The sequence below is a fragment of the Lycorma delicatula genome, chromosome 4, assembly GCF_047948215.1.
Source record: "Lycorma delicatula isolate Av1 chromosome 4, ASM4794821v1, whole genome shotgun sequence".
NCBI classification, from domain to species: Eukaryota; Metazoa; Arthropoda; class Insecta; order Hemiptera; family Fulgoridae; genus Lycorma; species Lycorma delicatula.
The window spans coordinates 1,203,662-1,223,808 of record NC_134458.1 but is presented as its reverse complement, the minus strand read 5'-3'; the positions used below and the strand labels follow the sequence as shown (position 1 = coordinate 1,223,808).

General features: G+C 28.5%; 1 protein-coding gene across 1 annotated transcript; it reads left to right on the top strand.

The window, feature by feature from the left end:
- The first annotated feature begins 1,655 nt into the window (after positions 1–1,655).
- On the top strand, positions 1,656–19,893 carry LOC142323374 (uncharacterized). Its single transcript, XM_075362916.1, has 6 exons — positions 1,656–1,745; positions 2,709–2,816; positions 10,700–10,804; positions 11,788–11,913; positions 14,314–14,932; positions 19,865–19,893. The coding sequence occupies exons 1-6, from the start codon at positions 1,656–1,658 to the stop codon at positions 19,891–19,893; spliced, it is 1,077 nt and encodes a 358-aa protein (XP_075219031.1).
- The last annotated feature ends 254 nt before the right edge of the window (positions 19,894–20,147 follow it).

Here is a 20,147-nt window from a genome sequence, read left to right as displayed (position 1 = left end):
TACATATATATTTAATAACCCTTTGACAACATTAAGAACCATTGCTTTCTTTCCTTTCCATATTAATTCTACACAGTCTAATATGAATTTAGTTGTCAACATTATTTTTCCCTCCTTATCATACACTATGAATTTCATTTTTAATTAAAGTAGATTTATATTGTTTTTGTAGCTTATGGAACTCTCTTCTTATTAATAAATTTATATTCATGATCAATATCAAATCCTGCTTAGGTGTGACATTTTTCATACACTAAAGTGACATTTCCATGTTCCATGCACTAGTTTCATGCTTATTTTGCGATAAAAAAAATTAATATTTTTTACAAGCTTACAATTTGTAAAAAATAACATCATCTTGTAAGGTAGTGTTGTTTTCAACACCCATTTATATGGTGAGTAACAGCATTTTTAATATTTCGATTTGTATGGCAACATTTAGCAAAAGAAACATTTCTTAGGTTTTCCATACAAAACCTGGCACGGTAAAGTCACCTAATACTAATAATAATTTAACTGTTGCTGCGCTGTTTGTGTATGATATGCGAATTACATATACAATTTATTTTACTTTTATAAATTGTGCAATAAATCATAAACATTTACTTTGTAGCATTTATTTATTGTTTTTTATTACAGATAATAGATTTAGTACTACTGAAAGAGGAGGAACTGCTTGAAATTATGAATAATCAAAACACATCTCTAACAATTGAGGAGTTTAACTTAGTTAAACCAGAAAATTTAAAAGTTGAAAATGAAGTGGTAAGTGTTAAATTTTATATACAGTGGCACACCAATTATCCAGATGGACATTTCAAGGCCAAATCTGGATAATTGAAAGGGGTAATTTAAAAAAGGTTGTGTGATTCTATATTTAATGGGTAATACAATAAGTAAAAAAAAAATAAAAAGTAAATGTGTTTCAGTTAAATTAAGAAGAAATTTGAAATATGTAATATGGTATAAAAGATACACTATATAGACATTTGCTTTTATAATCAGTTTTACAAAGGTTGGTATATATATATATATATATATATATTTTGTTACTAATATTTGTTGAGTTGCAAATAGGCAGTTAATTAACACTGCTGTAACAGCTGATTTTTGAAGTCAAAAGGTTGTAAAGTTCAAATCCTAGTAAAATTTAGTTGCTTTTATAGACAATTAAAATATAAACCATGGACACCTATAGACTTTGATAGTTGGGGTTCAATAAACCATATGTCACAGGAATGTTACGCCTGAGTGTACAAGACTACACATTGTTTACATGTCATACATATCATTCTCATTTAAGTGGATGTTCGTGGGGTAGCTTTATTGTTCACCAGTTGGTTACTAGTTTCAAAAAGAGTAATGACAATATTAGTGGTGTAGCCATGATTAGGAGTTTTTACAATTTGTGTACCTGCACCTACGTACGCTATCAAATTTTATTTTTATATATCCAGTTTCTGGCTCTGAAATGTCTTGATATCAAAGTGTGCTCATTTTATTCTAATAAAGTGAATGAAATTTAGCCTACCTTTCCATTAAACTTTCATCATCTGCTAAAATTTTTTTCTGGTGTATATACATCTCTGAATCTTTTAACAAGATAGTCAATAATCGATTTTATTTTTTGGAGATTTATTAGTATTATTATCATCATGAGTAAATTGAGGCAATACAATAAAAGTTTGATTCTTTGGGCTAAAACATTTCCAAATCCAAGAGTTGGTAAAAAGGAGGTTGTTTGTGTAATAACTTTCAGTTTGTGGCTTTCAGGTAATTCCTGATAGCATATATACAGCTACAAACAAAAGCATCTCATAATTATCAGTCTGTTTTCACAGTTGAAACCTCAAAACTTGTTTAGTAGTTTTTTTTTTTAAAGAAATCTTTGACATAAAGATTAGTCTGCTTGTCATAAAGAATGTCAACTAATTTATTTGCAAAAAATAACCCGAATAATGAATATACTTTGTTAGGACATATAGAATAGAGAAACAATATGATACTACCGCTTCAGTAATAAATTAGAGTAAAAATGGAACTAGACTCACGTCTGTTACAGTAACCCATCAACAAATACAATAAAATGGGTCAATTCATAATGATGAATTATTTCATCAGTGGCACTTTTCAGCAAAAAAGTGGATGACAAATTATTTCGTCAAGGAAATTTTTATCAGGGTAGTTATTTGATGAGTTATTTCATCAAAAACTATGAAGGGGGTTAAATAACTTGCTATTAATTGTCAGTATTTGGTGTCATAATTTTACATGGTTTATGTTTGGTTGAATTGTAGTTTTAATCTCGCTTGTCTAATCTAATTGCTCTAATTAAATAATTAATAATTATAAAAAAAAACACTTTTTATCTGCATTCTGATCAAAATGTATTTAAATATAGGCACAAAATAGTTTTCTATAGCGCTCTCTGGATTGTGGATTATCTTTTTGTGATTTTTTATTTTTAAGTATTTACCGTAACATTATTTCATGTGTTTTATATAAACAGTTAATATAGACTTTGATCGCATTTATTTTTATCTTCTAATTTGTTTTTCTATTAATCTATTTTATGATGACAGTATATCTTGATAATAGACAAATTTACTATGGTATAATTAAGTTTGTCAGAATAAAAAAAGATATTTTATTGAATATTAATTAATTTCAACATTTTTGTAAGGTTTTTTTTCATCTTATTTTTATAGGAATATGAGATCTCATTAAATGATGACATTCCACCTCAGATTAATCTTAAAATTAATGATGTACACACTGTAAAGGCAGAAGAAGAGGAGGAATTTTATCCAGATAATGTAAGTATTTATAATTGTTGGTTATTGTAACATACATGATGAGATTGGTCAGAAACCTGAAAAAGAAACTAAATTATTAAATATAGGTAATTAGAACTATGGTAACCAATGTACACACGCCTTTGACGACGGAAAATTCATAACTTATTTCTTTGCAATGGCGGCAGAAATATTCAGTAATGAAGTAAAAGAATAAATCTATCTTTTCCTAAATGAATTTCTTTAATTCACAACTTCACCCATCTTGGGAGTGAAGAAATAATGAATATTTTTAATATCTTAATGTTCAAAGAAGCTAGGGCCTCTGTTAATGGCTTAAAACCTTCTCTGCGGTAACACATACGTATTCTGAAATTTGAAAGTAATCAGTCAGTCAGATTCGTCTCACATGATGCATGAGCAAACAGACAAACTATATATATATATATTCCCAGTTTGAATTTTCAAAATCGGATGATTGTTTTCTGATATAAGAGCACCACATTGCACCTCCAAAAAAGTGTCCCAGGGGCACCCTGTTTGTTACAAGTTCATAGTAATGATTGGGCTAGTCTCCCATGAGGTGTTCGTATAACTCACCACTCTAGCCTCATATGCAGTCCCCAAGAGAAGGTCATTATTGTTAAACAGAAAGAAATTGTTCAAAATTTAATATGGAATTTTAAATGGAAGTTTTTCTCATTAATAATTGTGTAAATTCTGCTTCAAAAATTATATTATATATAAATATTTTTGGTACTTGATTATCAACAATATTGTTAATATGTAGTTGCAGTTCTAAAAAAAATTTCTATATTGGTGATAAATATCAAATCCGAGTCAGGTATTGCATTTTTCATTTGCTACTAAATTCAGTTTCCTTGTTTCACTCTTAAACTTCAATATTATGTGGCAATATAATAAATAAATATCATTTACAATCAAACTCCTATTTAGTAAATGTTGAATGTTATAAAAATATCTGGTAAGAATTGTTTAGCTATAAGATTTAATTCAAAATCTTAGGCAACGTTACCTGTAAGGTAAATGATATTTACCATGATAAAACGTTTTACTGTAAGCATTATTAACATAATGTCAGTAAGATTAGAAAAAACAAACTCATGAGAATTACCACAAGAGTTTTAACAGATTATTTGATTGTAAAACGTTTTATTGTAAAATTTGTAGAAAAATCTATAAGAAGAGTTGAAACATTTTTTGATAATATTTTGCAAAATCTGGCATATTAAAGTCACCTAATAATAATAGTAATAATTTAACTGTGGCTGTCCTGAATGTGTGTGCTAAACAAATTTCAGAAGCAATTTATTTTTACTTAATAAATTATACAAAAAAATTGTAAAAATCTTTTCTTTGTAGCATTCATTTTTTGTTTTTTATTACAGCAAGTAGATTTACTACAGCTGAAAGAGGAACTACTTGATATCAAAAAAGATCATTTAGCAATTGAAGACACCAATTTGTATAAATCAGAAAATTTAGAAGTTAAAAATGAAGTGGTAAGTAAGGATATTAGATTCTGCATACAGTGAAAACACCAATTGTCCAGATGAACCTTTACAAGGCCAGATCTGGATAATTGGGTAAACATTTACTTTAATAAGTTTTACAAAGGCTAAAATACATATATGTTTTTGGTAAATGAATTGCAAAAAGGTCAATTTAAAAATTCAGTAAAATAAACATAAATAAAATAAGATTTATTTTTCAAATAATGTATTATTTTTTCTTTAATTTCTTAATTTGGATTTAAGCAGTCCAGTTTGTCAGACATCTTGAAAATCGGCATCCTACAGTATTGTTTTTCATTATTATGGCCTTGCATGTAAATTTTGGATTCCATGCAGTTCATTTGTGAACTCGTATATATTAATTATTTAGCAGTTTAAACTTTTTATAGTTCATTTTTTTTTCTCTACATAAATGTCTATATGTACGATAGAATATTCTTTCAGCCTCTGCAAAGCACGGAATTAGAGAAACACTCTTGCCTCTAATTTCTTACTTCAAAATGCCTTCAGGCCTAAGCTCATTCTCAGTGATAACTTTTATAAATTCTTTAACTGTTCACAATTTATATAATAACTATTAGCTTTTTACATTGTGTAAAAATTGTTTGTTTTAAATAAAAATTAATAAAACAAATTTTAAACTTCTAAAAATATTCGAAATGTTTTTAAAGATTTTTTATTAATTTTTATTTAGCTTTGTAATTTTTCCAGTTTTATTCTGTAGGTCAGTCAGGGATATTCCCAATTCTTTCATATCTTCTGTAATTTCTTTGATCCATCCTACTTCTAGCTTTTGGAACCAGAGCTTTTCAATGATATTTCTTGACGGTCTTGTTTCCTTGTGTCCTTATGAGATGACCAAAGAAAGAGATTCTTTTTTTCCGCATAGTATCAGTAACAGTCTCTATTTCTCGATACACCACCTCATTTGGCACAATCCACCATTGTACGTCTTTTTGGTGTTTTTTATTGATACACGTTCCGACAATTCTCCTCTCTATTTTCAGAATTTTTTCAATTCGGTTTTTCTGAGTGATTTTGAAAAGGATCTCGCTTCCGTAGGTGACTTCTGGCTGTACTACAGTTTTATAATGTTTAAGTTTTGCTTTAGTCGAAAGGCATTTTTTGTTATATGTTGACCGAGTTAATTTTTGGGATTTCATCATTTTATTGTCCGGTTTTGCCATGTCACTTTTTCATTTAAATTATAAATTATTATTTCCCCATGATATTTAAATTGTTTTACTATTTTAATTTTCTGATTGTTTACCGTAATGTGCTCTATTACCAGAGGATCTATGGCCATTAGTTCAGTCGAAAGAGATATGAAGCCCTATCTTTTGTGCTAGGTTTGGAAGGCTCATGATTTGTGTTTTGGCTTCTTGAATATTATTTGCTAAAAGAGCGAGGTCATCTGCAAATCCTAGGCGATTTAGTGCGATGGAGTTTTTCTTAGTACCCATTTTTATATTTTTGGAATTTATTTCATACCATTTTCTAATGACAAATTCGAGGGCGCAGTTAAAAAGGAGTGGTGAGATGCCGTCTCCTTGCCTCAATCCAGTTTTTATGTAGAAGGGTTGAGAGAGTTCACCTCTGAATTTCACTCTGGTCTGGGTATCGGTTAAAGTTAATTTTATCATGTTTAAGAGTTTAGGGTGAAGGCCCAGGTTTCTCAGAATATTCAGCATGGTTGGTCGGTGTATACAATCATAGGCCGTTTTAAATTCAACGAAGGTGATTATTAGTTGTTTTTTCCGTCTTTTAAATAAGTCCATCATAAGTTTTAGGGATATTATTTGCTCCGGGCAACCTCTCCATGGAATAAATCCCCCTTGGTATTCCCCAAGTTCCAGTTCATGTTGGTTGTATATGATTCTCGACAGGATTTTGTATGTTTTTAATGTTTTATTATATGATTATCAGTTTTGTATTTTTTATTTGTATACGCATCAATTTAGTTTTCTATAATTTTATTTGTATAAGATTATTTTACATATTTTTATGGGTAATAATGTAGTAATATTTGTATTACTGAAAAATTCTTGATTATATTTTTAATATCAATCAATGACGTATGATATCCATTTTTATAGCTATATTCTTTATACTAAAATTACAAAATTCCCATTTGTCGTTTATGTATTTTATTGCTCTGTTTATCATGTACTTAAAAATATTAACCTTCTGGGACCAAATATGATTAGAATTCCTATTTATAATAATTTCATTTCAGGTAGGTATTTTATATAATTCAGTTATTATTTGATTGTTTTTATTTTAATATTTACATCTAAATAATTTAATTTTCTGTTATGTTCCATTTCATATGTAAAATATAAAGTTTTATGATCTGAACTGAATTTATTTAAAATTACTTCATCATTATCTATAACCGGTTCATATATAACTAAATTATCATCCACGAATCTGACCCACAATAAAATTTAATATACGTGATTTATGCCATATACTGTTCTATTATCAAATTCCTGCAATATATTTTTGACATTAAAGCAGATAAGGGAAATCCCATGGGTAAAATATTTTCTCATATGTAACAGGTTCCAATAAATTCAAAATAATTCTGCTGACATGTTTCTAATTGTTAAATATTTATAAATTTTTTGTCTTCACCTGCTTTTATTAATTTATTTTCTATTGAGATTGTGTAATCAATGGGTTAATCTGGGTACATATTGGTTATATCTAAGCTAGTAATTATAGTTTTAATAATTTTTAACTTATTTAATTTATTAATTCATACCTGTTTTTTATATTTTATTTGTATTCTAAATTTATCTTTGATCTAATTGCTATATCAATAATTTTAGTAATAATATAACCTGGGGCTGTTTTGAAATTAATTAATGGCCTTGTTGTTATACCTTCCTTGTGTAATTTTGGGAAACCTGTAAGTTTTGGGGTACAAGGTATACGTGGATAATCTGATATGATATTTTAATTTATTATTATTATTAAATATTTCCTTGAATTTAACTATGGAATCTTTTTTTAATTTTTAAAACTTTATTGTTGGGTCATTCATTTTTTTTAAAACCATTTCATTTATATATTCATTTTATTTCTCAATTGAAATAACAGGAGTTTTTGTTTTATCGTATTCTTCCGGTATTTATAAGATAAAATCCAACAATTGCAAAAAGATTACAAAATGTAAAAAGCTAATAGTTATTGTGTAATTATAAACAGGTTAAGAATTTATAAAAGATATCACTGAGGATGGGCTTAGGCCCAATAGCATTATGATGAAGTAAAAGATTAAAGGTGAGTGTTTCTCTAATTCTGTGAATTGCGAAGGCTATTGTATATATATATATATATATATATATATATATATATATATATATATATATACGGGTGTAACATTTAGGATCAGACTTTTTAACTTTTCTCCAAAATAACATCTTTTAACAAAAGTCAGATTGAGCCTTCATGGGTTATGCTTGGAAGTATCCCAAACAAATAGGAGAAATTTGTCTGGTGAACTGAATCTAAAAAACTTCATAGCTTCATTTATCATCAAATCACACCTCACTAGATCGCATTTAGAGATGTAACTCGGAACCTATTTTGACAGGTGTCCCCTTGAGAGGCGTCACTGAATGGTCTTTTTTAAGAAATACACCACCTGCTGAACCAAGCAACACCAGAGTTTAGAAAAGGCAGCATTTGGATATGGTGGGCTGCCACTTAAAAGATAACATGCAACTGGAAGCGTTGGAATGCCCTAACACTACACACACAAATAAGAAAAATACAAAGTCCAAAATCAAACCATCTACATTTCATACAAAGTAAACTTGCTGCAGCAGACTGGTAAACTAAAAATAATAACTGGCCGAATGGACCAATACAAAATTCTCATCATGGGTCTGCAGGAAATAAGAAACACTGACCAGGATGCCATGGAATCTCACGTATATAGACTTTGCAGAGGTATACCTGGAAAGAGAGTGATGAAAAAGTCCCACAGTTTTGAACTGGCTTTTTAGTCAAACTCAAAATAATAAACTCCATACAAGAATTCAAGTCACAATCTCCAAGAATTGCAACACTCACACCAAATGCATCTAATAAAATCTACACTATAATAAACAGCCATGCATCCACTAATAATAAAAATAATTCTCCAAAAGACCATAAAGAAACAGTATGGTTCTGGAATCTACTCGACCTAACTATAAATAACACAACTGAAATCCATGTTAAACAATTAATTGGAAACTCAATGCCCAACTAGACAGAGAAAGAAGACCACGACAACATCAGAAAATGGCCCGCCCAAAAAAAAACAAACAAAAATGGACAGAGATTCATCGATCTCTGCAGAAACGACAACCTAATATTGAAATCCACATATTTCAAGATGAAATCTAAAAACACCTTGATTACACTATAGGAGAATGGTAACTCGACCGTCTTTATGGATAAACAGCACCACATGGAGATCTACAGTGTAAAAGTCATCCGAGGCGTAGACACTGCATCCAATCACTATGTAGTCAAAATTAAATTTGCTTCACAAAGAAAACAACAAAATCAAGTCCTAAAACTAGAAGAAAAGAGGATCCTGCCCGACTGATCAAGAATGAAAATTACCAAAAAGCAACCAAAAAAATAACAATCACAGATACATCGAAGATCCAGTCAACAACAATAAACAAATCGCAGAAGAATTAGCCCCAATAAAATCCCGTACAAAAACATCAATGTTGGAATAGCAAATGTATCAGAACAGTGGAAAAAAATCGACTATTGCTATTAATCTCAAAAATTAGAAATATCCTTCCCAAATCTAGTAAAACAAAGAAAACAAACCACCTGACCCCTAAGGAGAATAAAGATACTACATCATTAAGAAACACTGAAGGCAATAGAAGGAACTGGCTATTTCAAGAAAGCTTATGACTGCATCCCTACTAAAAATTCTAAGACACCTTGAACTACTTATCAAATTATAAACATGATAAAACTGACCCTTACAAACAGTGTCAAAGGTAATATTCAAAGGTGAGCTCTCAGAACCTTTTGAGATCAAAACAGGATTGCGCCAAGGCAATGAGTTCTTACGACTACTGTTCAACTGTGTTTTAGAAATTGTAATTAGGGAATGGCTCAAGCTCTCAAAAAGGTGTCTCCCAAAAGTTAAAATGAGTGGAAAAATTGAAACAAACTGTCCCAGTTTTGCTGGCGACTTGACACTTGTAGCAAATGGCATTGATGAAACTAAATCACGGATATTAGTACTTCAAAACATTACAAATAAAATTGGACCCAAAATTTAGTAACCCAATTTAAATACCTTGGAGAAATAGTAACAAACAATCTAAACAAAAAATCCTTTATCTGAATAAGAAGAAAAATCTAGCTGAAGCACAAAAATTAACCTGGTACACTTATAATAAAAATGCCTATCAATAAATACAAAAATAAGACACTAAAACACAGTTATAAAACCATAAACCACTTATTCAGCAAACACTCTTCCACCTGAATGAACAATCAAAGACAGACATGTTCCAGAAGATGGAAAGAAAAAATTGGAAGAACTTGCATTGTGGATAAAATGTATCAGAAAGATGGGCAGTGGTGGGAGTGTGCCAAACAAAATCATGTACAAAGAGTTAGAACCCATTACTGATATGCATAAGAGACAACATCACATTCCCAACAGTTATATTGTGATTCCTTTCTTATGTTGTTTGCATAACAAACAATACATCTTTTAGGTGCAATTTTTATTCTGTATCGGGAATATACGACAGGAAATGTCATTCTCAGAGTATGACAGAATCATCTCCTACAGAGAGCCTACAATTTTTGGGAGTGACTTTGATGAATTTCAACATTTTGTTCAATAAGGGGCTTCTCAGAATTGAAGAAGAGTGTACTGGACTGTAAAGTTTTAAAAAAATGTATTAAAATTGTAGCTCCAGCTTTTTAATGTTTTTAGTGAATGGAGTCATATATAATTTATAATTTTCTGTTTAAAAGACCATTAGTCGGTTGCTTTAAACTTTCTTCCCTAGTTTTTTTTTAAAGTTTGATTTTGGTTTCATGTGAAGCAACTAAAGTACGTCTGGGCACAGTCATGGTAATGTTCTCTGATAGTTTTGATGTCCATTGTACATAAATTTCTGTGGTATAAATAATTGAGCTGCTTGTGTGTGGCTGACTATCATGTTTATGTAACACTTGTGTATATTTGTTGCATGAAAAAAATATTGCAAAACCTCTTCTTCTCTTTCATTCTTGAGTATGACTAGTGCCATTTTTATTAGTGATGTGTCTAATGTCAGGTCTCACATTAATAATTCACTTGGCAATATTTTATATATATATAAGCCGATCAGTAATGGGTGTGATAATTTTGAAAAAGTGACAGATCCTTTTGTGACTGAAGGGACCAACCTAATTAAATTAGAAGATCATAAAATCAAACATGAAGCAGTAAGTTAGTTTTACTCGCCCTTTCAGAGTGTATTTAGTGGAGTAGTTATGTGAGTGAAACTTTATGTAAGCACTTAATGTTGATTTTTTAATTTGACTTCATTGCATTTTTTTACCATGTTTTGGTTTATTCTTTAGTAATACATGAACTTTCAAGTACGAGGATCATTACAGTTCTGGACTGATTGATATGTACTGCCACATTGGCCAAAAAGTTACTGTTCTTTTACCACAATAATGTGTGGGTACACATATCTCTGATAGTAGTTGCAAAACTCAATGATAATTTACACTTTGACAAAGTCATCTGGAAGCATGTGCTGTATTCACCTGACTTGGTTTCAATTAATTATTACCTTCTCCCAAATCTGAAAAAATGGCTCATTGGACAAAGATTTATTTCTAATGATGCAAAGGTGAGAGAACTGCTTATTTCGCAGAGTTGGACAAATCACATCATACTGATAATATAAAAAAAGTTGAAAAATCTGGGTAAATGAAACAAATTGCAAGAGAATTAAGTTGAAAGTTAAAAAAAAATTCTTCAAAACCTTCCTGAACAACCGCCATATTTGTTTTAAATTGACTTATAAAATTAATTTTCTCAGATTTAAATTTGTGATTAATGTGTTTGCTATTTTGTTATTTTTTGCAACATACACTTTGAGAAAATAAAGTGTATAATATATATATATATATAAATAACAATTGTAATATTCTATTAATAGTAAATTCATATAAAAATAAAATTAAATCAGTTTTGTTCTTTCTTGGCCTAATTTTGTCATAATATTCGGATTTTTCTAAAATTTTTAGCAAGACAGATTTTAATGGTATTTACTATGAAAAATATTTATTTTTATGATATGAGATCTGTATATAAGTGGTATTATTACTAAGTTCCAGTCAGAATAAAAAAAAAAAAACATTTATTGGAAATTAATTAGTTTGTAATTTGTGTTCTTTATCTTTTTTTTAAAAAGGAATCTGAGATCTTATTGAATGATGTTTCACCACTGGTTAATCTTAATATGAAAAGCAATGAACTTCGAATAAAAGATTTTCACACAGTGAAGACAAAAGATGGGATGGTATTTTATCCATGTCGTGTAAGTATTAGCTATTGGCTATTGTAACATACATGATTTGTCTCTTGTTAATTTCATTACTGTGTATATATTTCAATGTGTTAGTTTTAAAAAAAATGTTTGTAACACTATTTAGTTCATTTTAATTAATATCGATTTATTGAGATGTTTGTGAATGATAAATGGTCAATGTGTGAGTGCAAAGTGTGTTTTTGAAATTCATTGATGACTGAAATATGTGAATTTTAATCTGTTGATGGAGTTTACATTTTAGTAAGCTTTGGGTGATTTGTTGTTAATTGTATTCAGTGTTCATGTTTCAATATTTATCAGGTAGGCAGTTTAAAGTGGACCTGGTAAGACTAAACATGGTTGTGACATAAAATCTGTAAATGAAAAGAAAATAATATAAAATCTAATTTTGTGATTACATTAGGAAGACTTAACATATCTACCACATTTTGACAAAAGATATCCGAAGTGATCACCCTGCACAGCTGATGCATCAATGCTAAAGTAATATTATTGAGAGTCACCTGATGCAAACTGTTGTCAATGACTTCAGTTATTTATTGTGAACATTGGCCTTCAGTTATTGATAGTGTAGGACTTGCAACTAGACAAATCGTCTAGTCAGAATGGCACTAGACAAATTGTGGTGACAAGGAAACCACTGTTCTTGAAAATTATTGCACTGAAGCATGAATAGTTTACAACAGACAATAATAGATTAGAGCAGTAATATACACCTCCAATAATAGTGCTAATAAGAGCAGTGTAAAAGGTAACACTCAAATACCTGTAGTTAAGCTCTCTCAGTTTGGTTTTTAAGTTTCTTGCCCTGTGTGGAAATATATATATATATATATATATATATATATATATATATATATATATATATATATATTAGTGTTTCTTGCATGCGCACCATTTCATCAGATTTATTTACAAGTTTTTTTAAATGTTTTTAATATATTGTTATAAGATGATGCTAATTTAGAAGAATTCAAAAAATTATATATTTTTATTTTGTTTATTGTAAAATTATACATTATAAATCATGTTTTCCAGTTTGATCATATATATATATATGTTGTATTTTTATAATAAAAAAATCAACTTGAACAACCCAAGTACAGAATTATAAAGTAAATGAAATGACACTTACCTTATTTTTTATTCCAAAAGCACCTTTGCAGGATCCTGCATCATCAGCTGTATATAATATATTTATATAAAATTACATATCAAACATAATAAAAAATAAAAATATTGTAAATAGGTAATTTTAATATTAAAATTTCCATGTAGTGAAAATATCAAGAAATTTAATTTAAATAATACTAGGTAAAGTTTAGACATTTTTCAGATATTTAAACATAAATACAAAAGATTCCTACTTGATCAACTTTCAGACAGAATATGAGGATGACACTTATAAAAGCAGCAACAGATGGCAGCACATTTTTATATAAAAAAAAGAAATAATCATAATTTTTATAAATAGTGTGATTTAAATCCACTCAGTAATGTAAATTGGCTTTCCAGGTTACATAGCGTAAATTTATTCTATTTATTTTATTTTTACTGCATGAAGTACATTAAATTTGACAGAGTGTCTTTAACTATCCTGCACGTATGAAAAGTTGTCTCACCACTAAATAAGACATCTAACTATAAATAAGAGTTGTAACTTGTATTCTTGCAAACTGAGTGCTTATGGTAATGTTGTGAACAGTAGAAAGAGATATTTGCAGTCCATAACCAGGTCGCCTAATAAAGTTAATGGGACGGGCAGTGAATGCGTCGCTTACTTGATCCATAGCCTCATCACAACTGTAACCTTTGATGATTTCTGTCTCTTAAAGTCATACCTTTGAGGACGTTAAACTTTGACGTAAAAGAATTGATATTCCATTCAGTTTGTACAAGCTGTTAAACATCTGTACATGATTGAAACTCCATTAACAAAAGCATGCACTGAATGGTTTTTGTGGGATCCACATCTTGATGGACTACAATCGCATTGGAGTCAGCCTGTCTGCAAATCATACGCATATTCTACTGAATATTGAAAGTACACTGAACAATTCTTGGAGATTTATGCTATCATTTGAGTCTACTAAGAAGTTAGGACTGATTTCCTAAATATAGGCCATTTATTTTGGATACCTTTAGCCCAGACAATCTGTAAAGTTTCAGCTATGTGTATAGATATGCAATAGGATAAGTAAAGTTTGTTATTACGTTAAACTTTACTTGTGAATCATTAAATAATATTCCAAACGATGTTTATTTTGAATATATGCTTAAATATTCAGTTTTTTATCCATATTTTGCAAAATAGAATAATGTTATTTTAATGGAAATAATTTTACATTAATTCATAATTACTTTTTAATTGTTGTTTTAATTTTACAGGTTATTATTGATAAATTAACCGTCACTGGAAGTACTAAGAATTGTAAGAGATGTGTAAATAATTCGGTATATGATGGAATTATAAAACAAAAATCCAGTGAATGTAATTGTGCAAATGGCGATGTAAGAACAGGAAATTTAGTCGAGGATATAAGTAGTGAAAATGAGTTACCTCAGCAGAAAGGAAAGAAATTGGTTTGTGAATATTGCAATGAAAGATTCAGATGTAAATGTTATTTAAAGAGGGACATTAACTTTCATGCTAAAGAGAAAGAAAATAATTCTTACTCTTGTCAAAAGTCTCTTATTCTTGAAAATAAGTTAAAAACACAACTTATTACGCACAAAGAAGAGAAAAATTATGTTTGCAACTTTTGTCAAAAGTCATTTAATCGCAAAAGCAATTTAATAACACATCTTAATATTCATACAAAAGAGAAGAATTATGTTTGTAACTTTTGTCAAAAGTCATTTAATCGCAAAGACAGTTTAAAAAAACATCTTAATATTCATACAAAAGATAAGAATTATATTTGTAACTTTTGTCAAAAGTCATTTAATCGCAAAAGATATTTAAAATTACATCTTAATATTCATACAAAAGAGAAGAATTATATTTGTAACTTTTGTCAAAAGTTATTTAATCACAAAAGCAGTTTAAAAATGCATCTTAATATTCATACAAAAGAGAAGAATTATATTTGTAACTTTTGTCAAAAGTCATTTAATCGCAAAGACAGTTTAAAAAAACATCTTAATATTCATACAAAAGATAAGAATTATATTTGTAACTTTTGTCAAAAGTCATTTAATCACAAATACAGTTTAAAATTACATCTTGATATTCATACAAAAGAGAAGAATTATATTTGTAACTTTTGTCAAAAGTCATTTAATCACAAAGACAGTTTAAAAAAACATGTTAATATTCATACAAAAGATAAGAATTATATTTGTAACTTTTGTCAAAAGTCATTTAATCACAAAAGCAGTTTAAAAATGCATCTTAATATTCATACAAAGGAGAAGAATTATATTTGTAACTTTTGTCAAAAGTCATTTAATCGCAAAGACAGTTTAAAAAAACATCTTAATATTCATACAAAAGATAAGAATTATATTTGTAACTTTTGTCAAAAGTCATTTAATCACAAATACAGTTTAAAATTACATCTTGATATTCATACAAAAGATAAGAATTATATTTGTAACTTTTGTCAAAAGTCATTTAATGACAAAAGCAATTTAAGAATGCATCTTAATATTCATACAAAAGAGAAGAATTATGTTTGTAACTTTTGTCAAAAGTCATTTAATCGCAAAAGCAATTTAATAACACATCTTAATATTCATACAAAAGAGAAGAATTATGTTTGTAACTTTTGTCAAAAGTCATTTAATCGCAAAGACAGTTTAAAAAAACATGTTAATATTCATACAAAAGAGAAGATTTATATTTGTAACTTTTGTCAGAAGTCATTTAATCGCAAAAGATATTTAAAATTACATCTTAATATTCATACAAAAGGGAAGAATTATATTTGTAACTTTTGTCAAAAGTCATTTAATCACAAAACCAGTTTAAAAACACATCTTAATATTCATACAAAAGAGAAGAATTATATTTGTAACTTTTGTCAGAAGTCATTTAATCACAAAAGCAGTTTAAAAATGCATCTTAATATTCATACAAAAGAGAAGAATTATATTTGTAACTTTTGTCAAAAGTCATTTAATCGCAAAGACAGTTTAAAAAAACATCTTAATATTCATACAAAAGATAAGAATTATATTTGTAACTTTTGTCAAAAGTCATTTAATCACAAATACAGTTTAAAATTACATCTTAATATTCATACAAAAGAGAAGAATTATATTTGTAACTTTTGTCAAAAGTCATTTAATAACAAAAGCAATTTAAAAATGCATCTTAATATTCATACAAAAGAGAAGTATATAATTCATTAGATAAGTTTGGGAAAATTATTGTAAATTAAAAAGTAGTTTTTTTTATTATATAGAACCATTTTCTGGGAGTTTCCGTACTGATTTGTCAGATAATTCTTTAACTACTAACCAAGTTTATCTGTACATGGCTAGAAATAATTTAAGATTGTTTTTTAATATTATTGATTTGTTTTGATGGGTTGCTGTCAGATTGCATGTAAACTTGAAAGAGAGTGATGACACAAGTAGTGATCTTAGTGTGCATCTATTACTGAAAATATTTCATTATCGATGTTCAAAATTAACAAAATTATTATATTTTATTCTTCCGTTATAACATTATATTCTTTTCCCTTTAATGGTTTGCAATGATCATTAATAGAGTAATTACTGTGTTGTCCATTAGAACTGTTGTTATTGTTGTCTAATGCTGAATTTGGATTCTTATTATCAATTTGGTTGATAATTGATCTTATTAATTTCATTTACTCTCAACTTAATATTTTCCTTGATCTCTATATGATCACAGCATTTCTTCAATTCTCCAACATTATACTTTTCGAAATGCATGCAACATAATCCTTAAGGTTTTTTTTTGTGTAAAGGTGTGCTACATTTTATTGCAGTATTATTAATATTTTACTAGAAAAGATGACCTCTCTTGGCACTTATGATGTCTCACCTGTATGGTTTTTTGGGTCTGTTTCTTGAAGAGATTCAGGTCAGTACATTTCTTATTGTGTGAAAAATATAACTGAGTTAGTCAGATGTGACAGATTTAAAAGTTACATCTTAGCGGTCTAATCTGAGATCTTTACTTTTTTTATATGTTTTAATGATAACACTGTCCAGTTGAAAGTTCTGATTTTTTTTTCCAGATAACATAAAACATTGACATTTTAAAATATAACCATTTGTTTAAATACGTTCCAGTATTTTTCTGTATATGATCTTGAAGTAAACAATAGTACAAAATGTTATATTTCTATCTTTCTCATAAAAAGGATAGTGCTTGGGTTTGTTTGTCATACGTGCTCACATTTTTATGTTAGCCGCTATTGGCACAGAGTGGACCAAAATTGGTGCGCCGGGCAGCTGCACACTGCAACTCTCTCTCAGCCAACTCTCTCCTGCTAGAAGCAGTCCATTGTCGGTTAATTTATGTTATTTAAAAAAGGCTGATCCGCTCTGCGCCAGTAGCAGCAGCTGGACCAGCAACTAACACAACCTCACACGAGAACACACATATAACCAAACAAAGAAGTCATTCCCTGTTATCAATATTGCTAGCTTCAAACATTATATTTCTGTTAAAAAGTATTATAAATTCTATATCTACTCACTCAAGCCTATTTTTAATACAAAAACACCAAAACGTTCAGAAGAATATTATTTTCTATGCACTAATATTTCTGTAAAATTCTTAATATTATCATAAAAATTAGGATATGAATGCATCAAGTGTCCAGGCGGCAGAGCCCTCTGATTAGATGATTGGGCAAGTGAAGTAAGCCCCGATCGACTGACAGAGTTAACAGTGAAAGAATTGAAAAACATTTTTAAGGTTCCACATGAAAAATTCTTGATTATATTTTTAATATCAATGAATGACGTATGATATCCATTTTTTATAGCTACATTCTTTATACTTTTTTTTGTCTTCAGTCATTTGACTGGTTTGATGCAGCTCTCCAAGATTCCCTATCTAGTGTTAGTCGTTTCATTTCAGTATACCTTCTACATCCTACATCCCCAACAATTTGTTTTACATACTCCAAACGTGGCCTGCCTACACAATTTTTCCCTTCTACCTGTCCTTCCAATATTAAAGCGACTATTCCAGGATGCCTTAGTATGTGGCCTATAAGTCTGTCTCTTCTTTTAACTATATTTTTCCAAATGCTACTTTCTTCATCTATTTGCCGCAATACCTCTTCATTTGTCACTTTATCCACCCATCTGATTTTTAACATTCTCCTATAGCACCACATTTCAAAAGCTTCTAATTTTTTCTTCTCAGATACTCCGATTGTCCAAGTTTCACTTCATCTATCCCGTTCATTGTTTCTTTTAAATCCTTTTTACTCTTGGCTAGAATTACTATATCATCAGCAAATCGTAGCATCTTTATCTTTTCACCTTGTACTGTTACTCCGAATCTAAATTGTTCTTTAACATCATTAACTGCTAGTTCCATGTAAAAATTAAAAAGTAATGGAGATAGGGAACATCCTTGATGGACTCCCTTTCTTATTACGGCTTCTTTCTTATGTTCTGCAATTATTACTGTTGCTGTTTGGTTCCTGTACATGTTAGCAATTGTTCTTCTATCTCTGTATTTGAACCCTAATTTTTTTAAAATGCTGAACTTGTATTCCAGTCTACGTTATCGAATGCCTATTCTAGGTCTATAAACGCCAAGTATATTGGTTTGTTTTTCTTTAATCTTCCTTCTATTAAATAAAAAAAGTGAACATTTCACACTATTGTGAGGAAACTACCGTTATACAAGTTAATAATTGAAGAGTAATGAAATCACAGTCAAATTCCATAAAGTCTCCTTCCTTTCTCATCATTATAATTAAATTCTCTTTACAAAACCAAGTATTATAAATATTTACATTTTTTTGCGCTTTGTAAAAATAAATTTAACATCTAATTACATTTTCTCAACAGAATTAAGAGAATTATATTATTATAACACTTGAAATTTCAAATAGAATTTCAAACAAAAATATTTACAAATTTTAAGTTACTTAAAAAAAAAGGGGATAGCAAGTTGAAAATTTTAACTAATAGCGACACTAATATGCAATTTAATTTTAAAATGGAATTTTTTAACATTATTGTTTAAATTTCATATAAGAAATCTTACAATAAAAATTTCTACTCTGATGTTTACAAAAAGACCACTAATTTCATTCCAGTCTTTCTGTTTTAACAAAAGAAAAAGTATATAAAGAAAAAAAATATTTTTTTATTTCAATAAAATAATATAAAACAGTTGAAAAAAATTTGTTTAATATTCAAAAAAATATATTTTTATAACTTCAATTATTAACATTTGTAATTATACATTTTTCTTAAATACACATGTAAAGTTTGCCTACTTATACATTACTGTTTGGGTATGTGTATCTGAATTACATTTTTTAATTTATTAATTTACACTTTGTGTGTATGAAGCATTAGTTGAATTCATTATGAAAAAAATTGACTTCTTGTGATTAGATTTTTCTTTAAATGCCATCATTGTTGTGGTTTCAAGTCTAAAACCAAATAGATTAGCAAACAATACCTTTTCTAGTAGTACTTGTCTTTTATATAATTCAAAAATATTATAAATTATTTAGGACTACGAGCATAATTAAAGGAATTTAATTTATGAGATCAATGTTTAAAGAATAATTGTTTTGGTAGTAATCTTTGATTTCTATTGAAGAGCTTTAACATTAAAAAAATTAAAAATAATAATTTGGTTCATAATTACATTTTTGTGATATTATAGTTGATATTAAGTGAAGCATATTAATTTTAGAATATATTTACGGTATTATAAAATTTTTAAAAAGCTTTTAAGATATTGTATTAATTTTTTTTAAAGCTTTCCATGCAACCTTACTTACACAGTAAAAGAAATTAACAAAAAGGATAATACATGAAACGTGAATAACAAAATAATACCAAAATTTTTAAGATACTTATTAAGTAAATTAATTTTTTTTAGAAGCAACAGTATCCAGTCTAGTACATTCTTAACATTTCCTAAGACATGCTGTAAGTCCCTCAGCAATTTAAATTTCCAATGTAAGGCCGCATAGCATATACCGTACACAAGAATGTGGTGCACAGTCAAATGGCAGTCGCATCGGATGCACAGTGGTGCA

Coding starts and splice junctions, on each gene's coding strand:
- LOC142323374 (XM_075362916.1), top strand. CDS start 1,656: ATGAGTAAATTGAGGCAATACAATAAAAGTTTGATTCTTTGGGCTAAA. Junction 2,817..10,699: donor AGGAATTTTATCCAGATAAT/GTAAGTATTTAT, acceptor TATATATATAAG/CCGATCAGTAATGGGTGTGA. Junction 14,933..19,864: donor AAAAGAGAAGAATTATATTT/GTAACTTTTGTC, acceptor TTTTTTTTAAAG/CTTTCCATGCAACCTTACTT.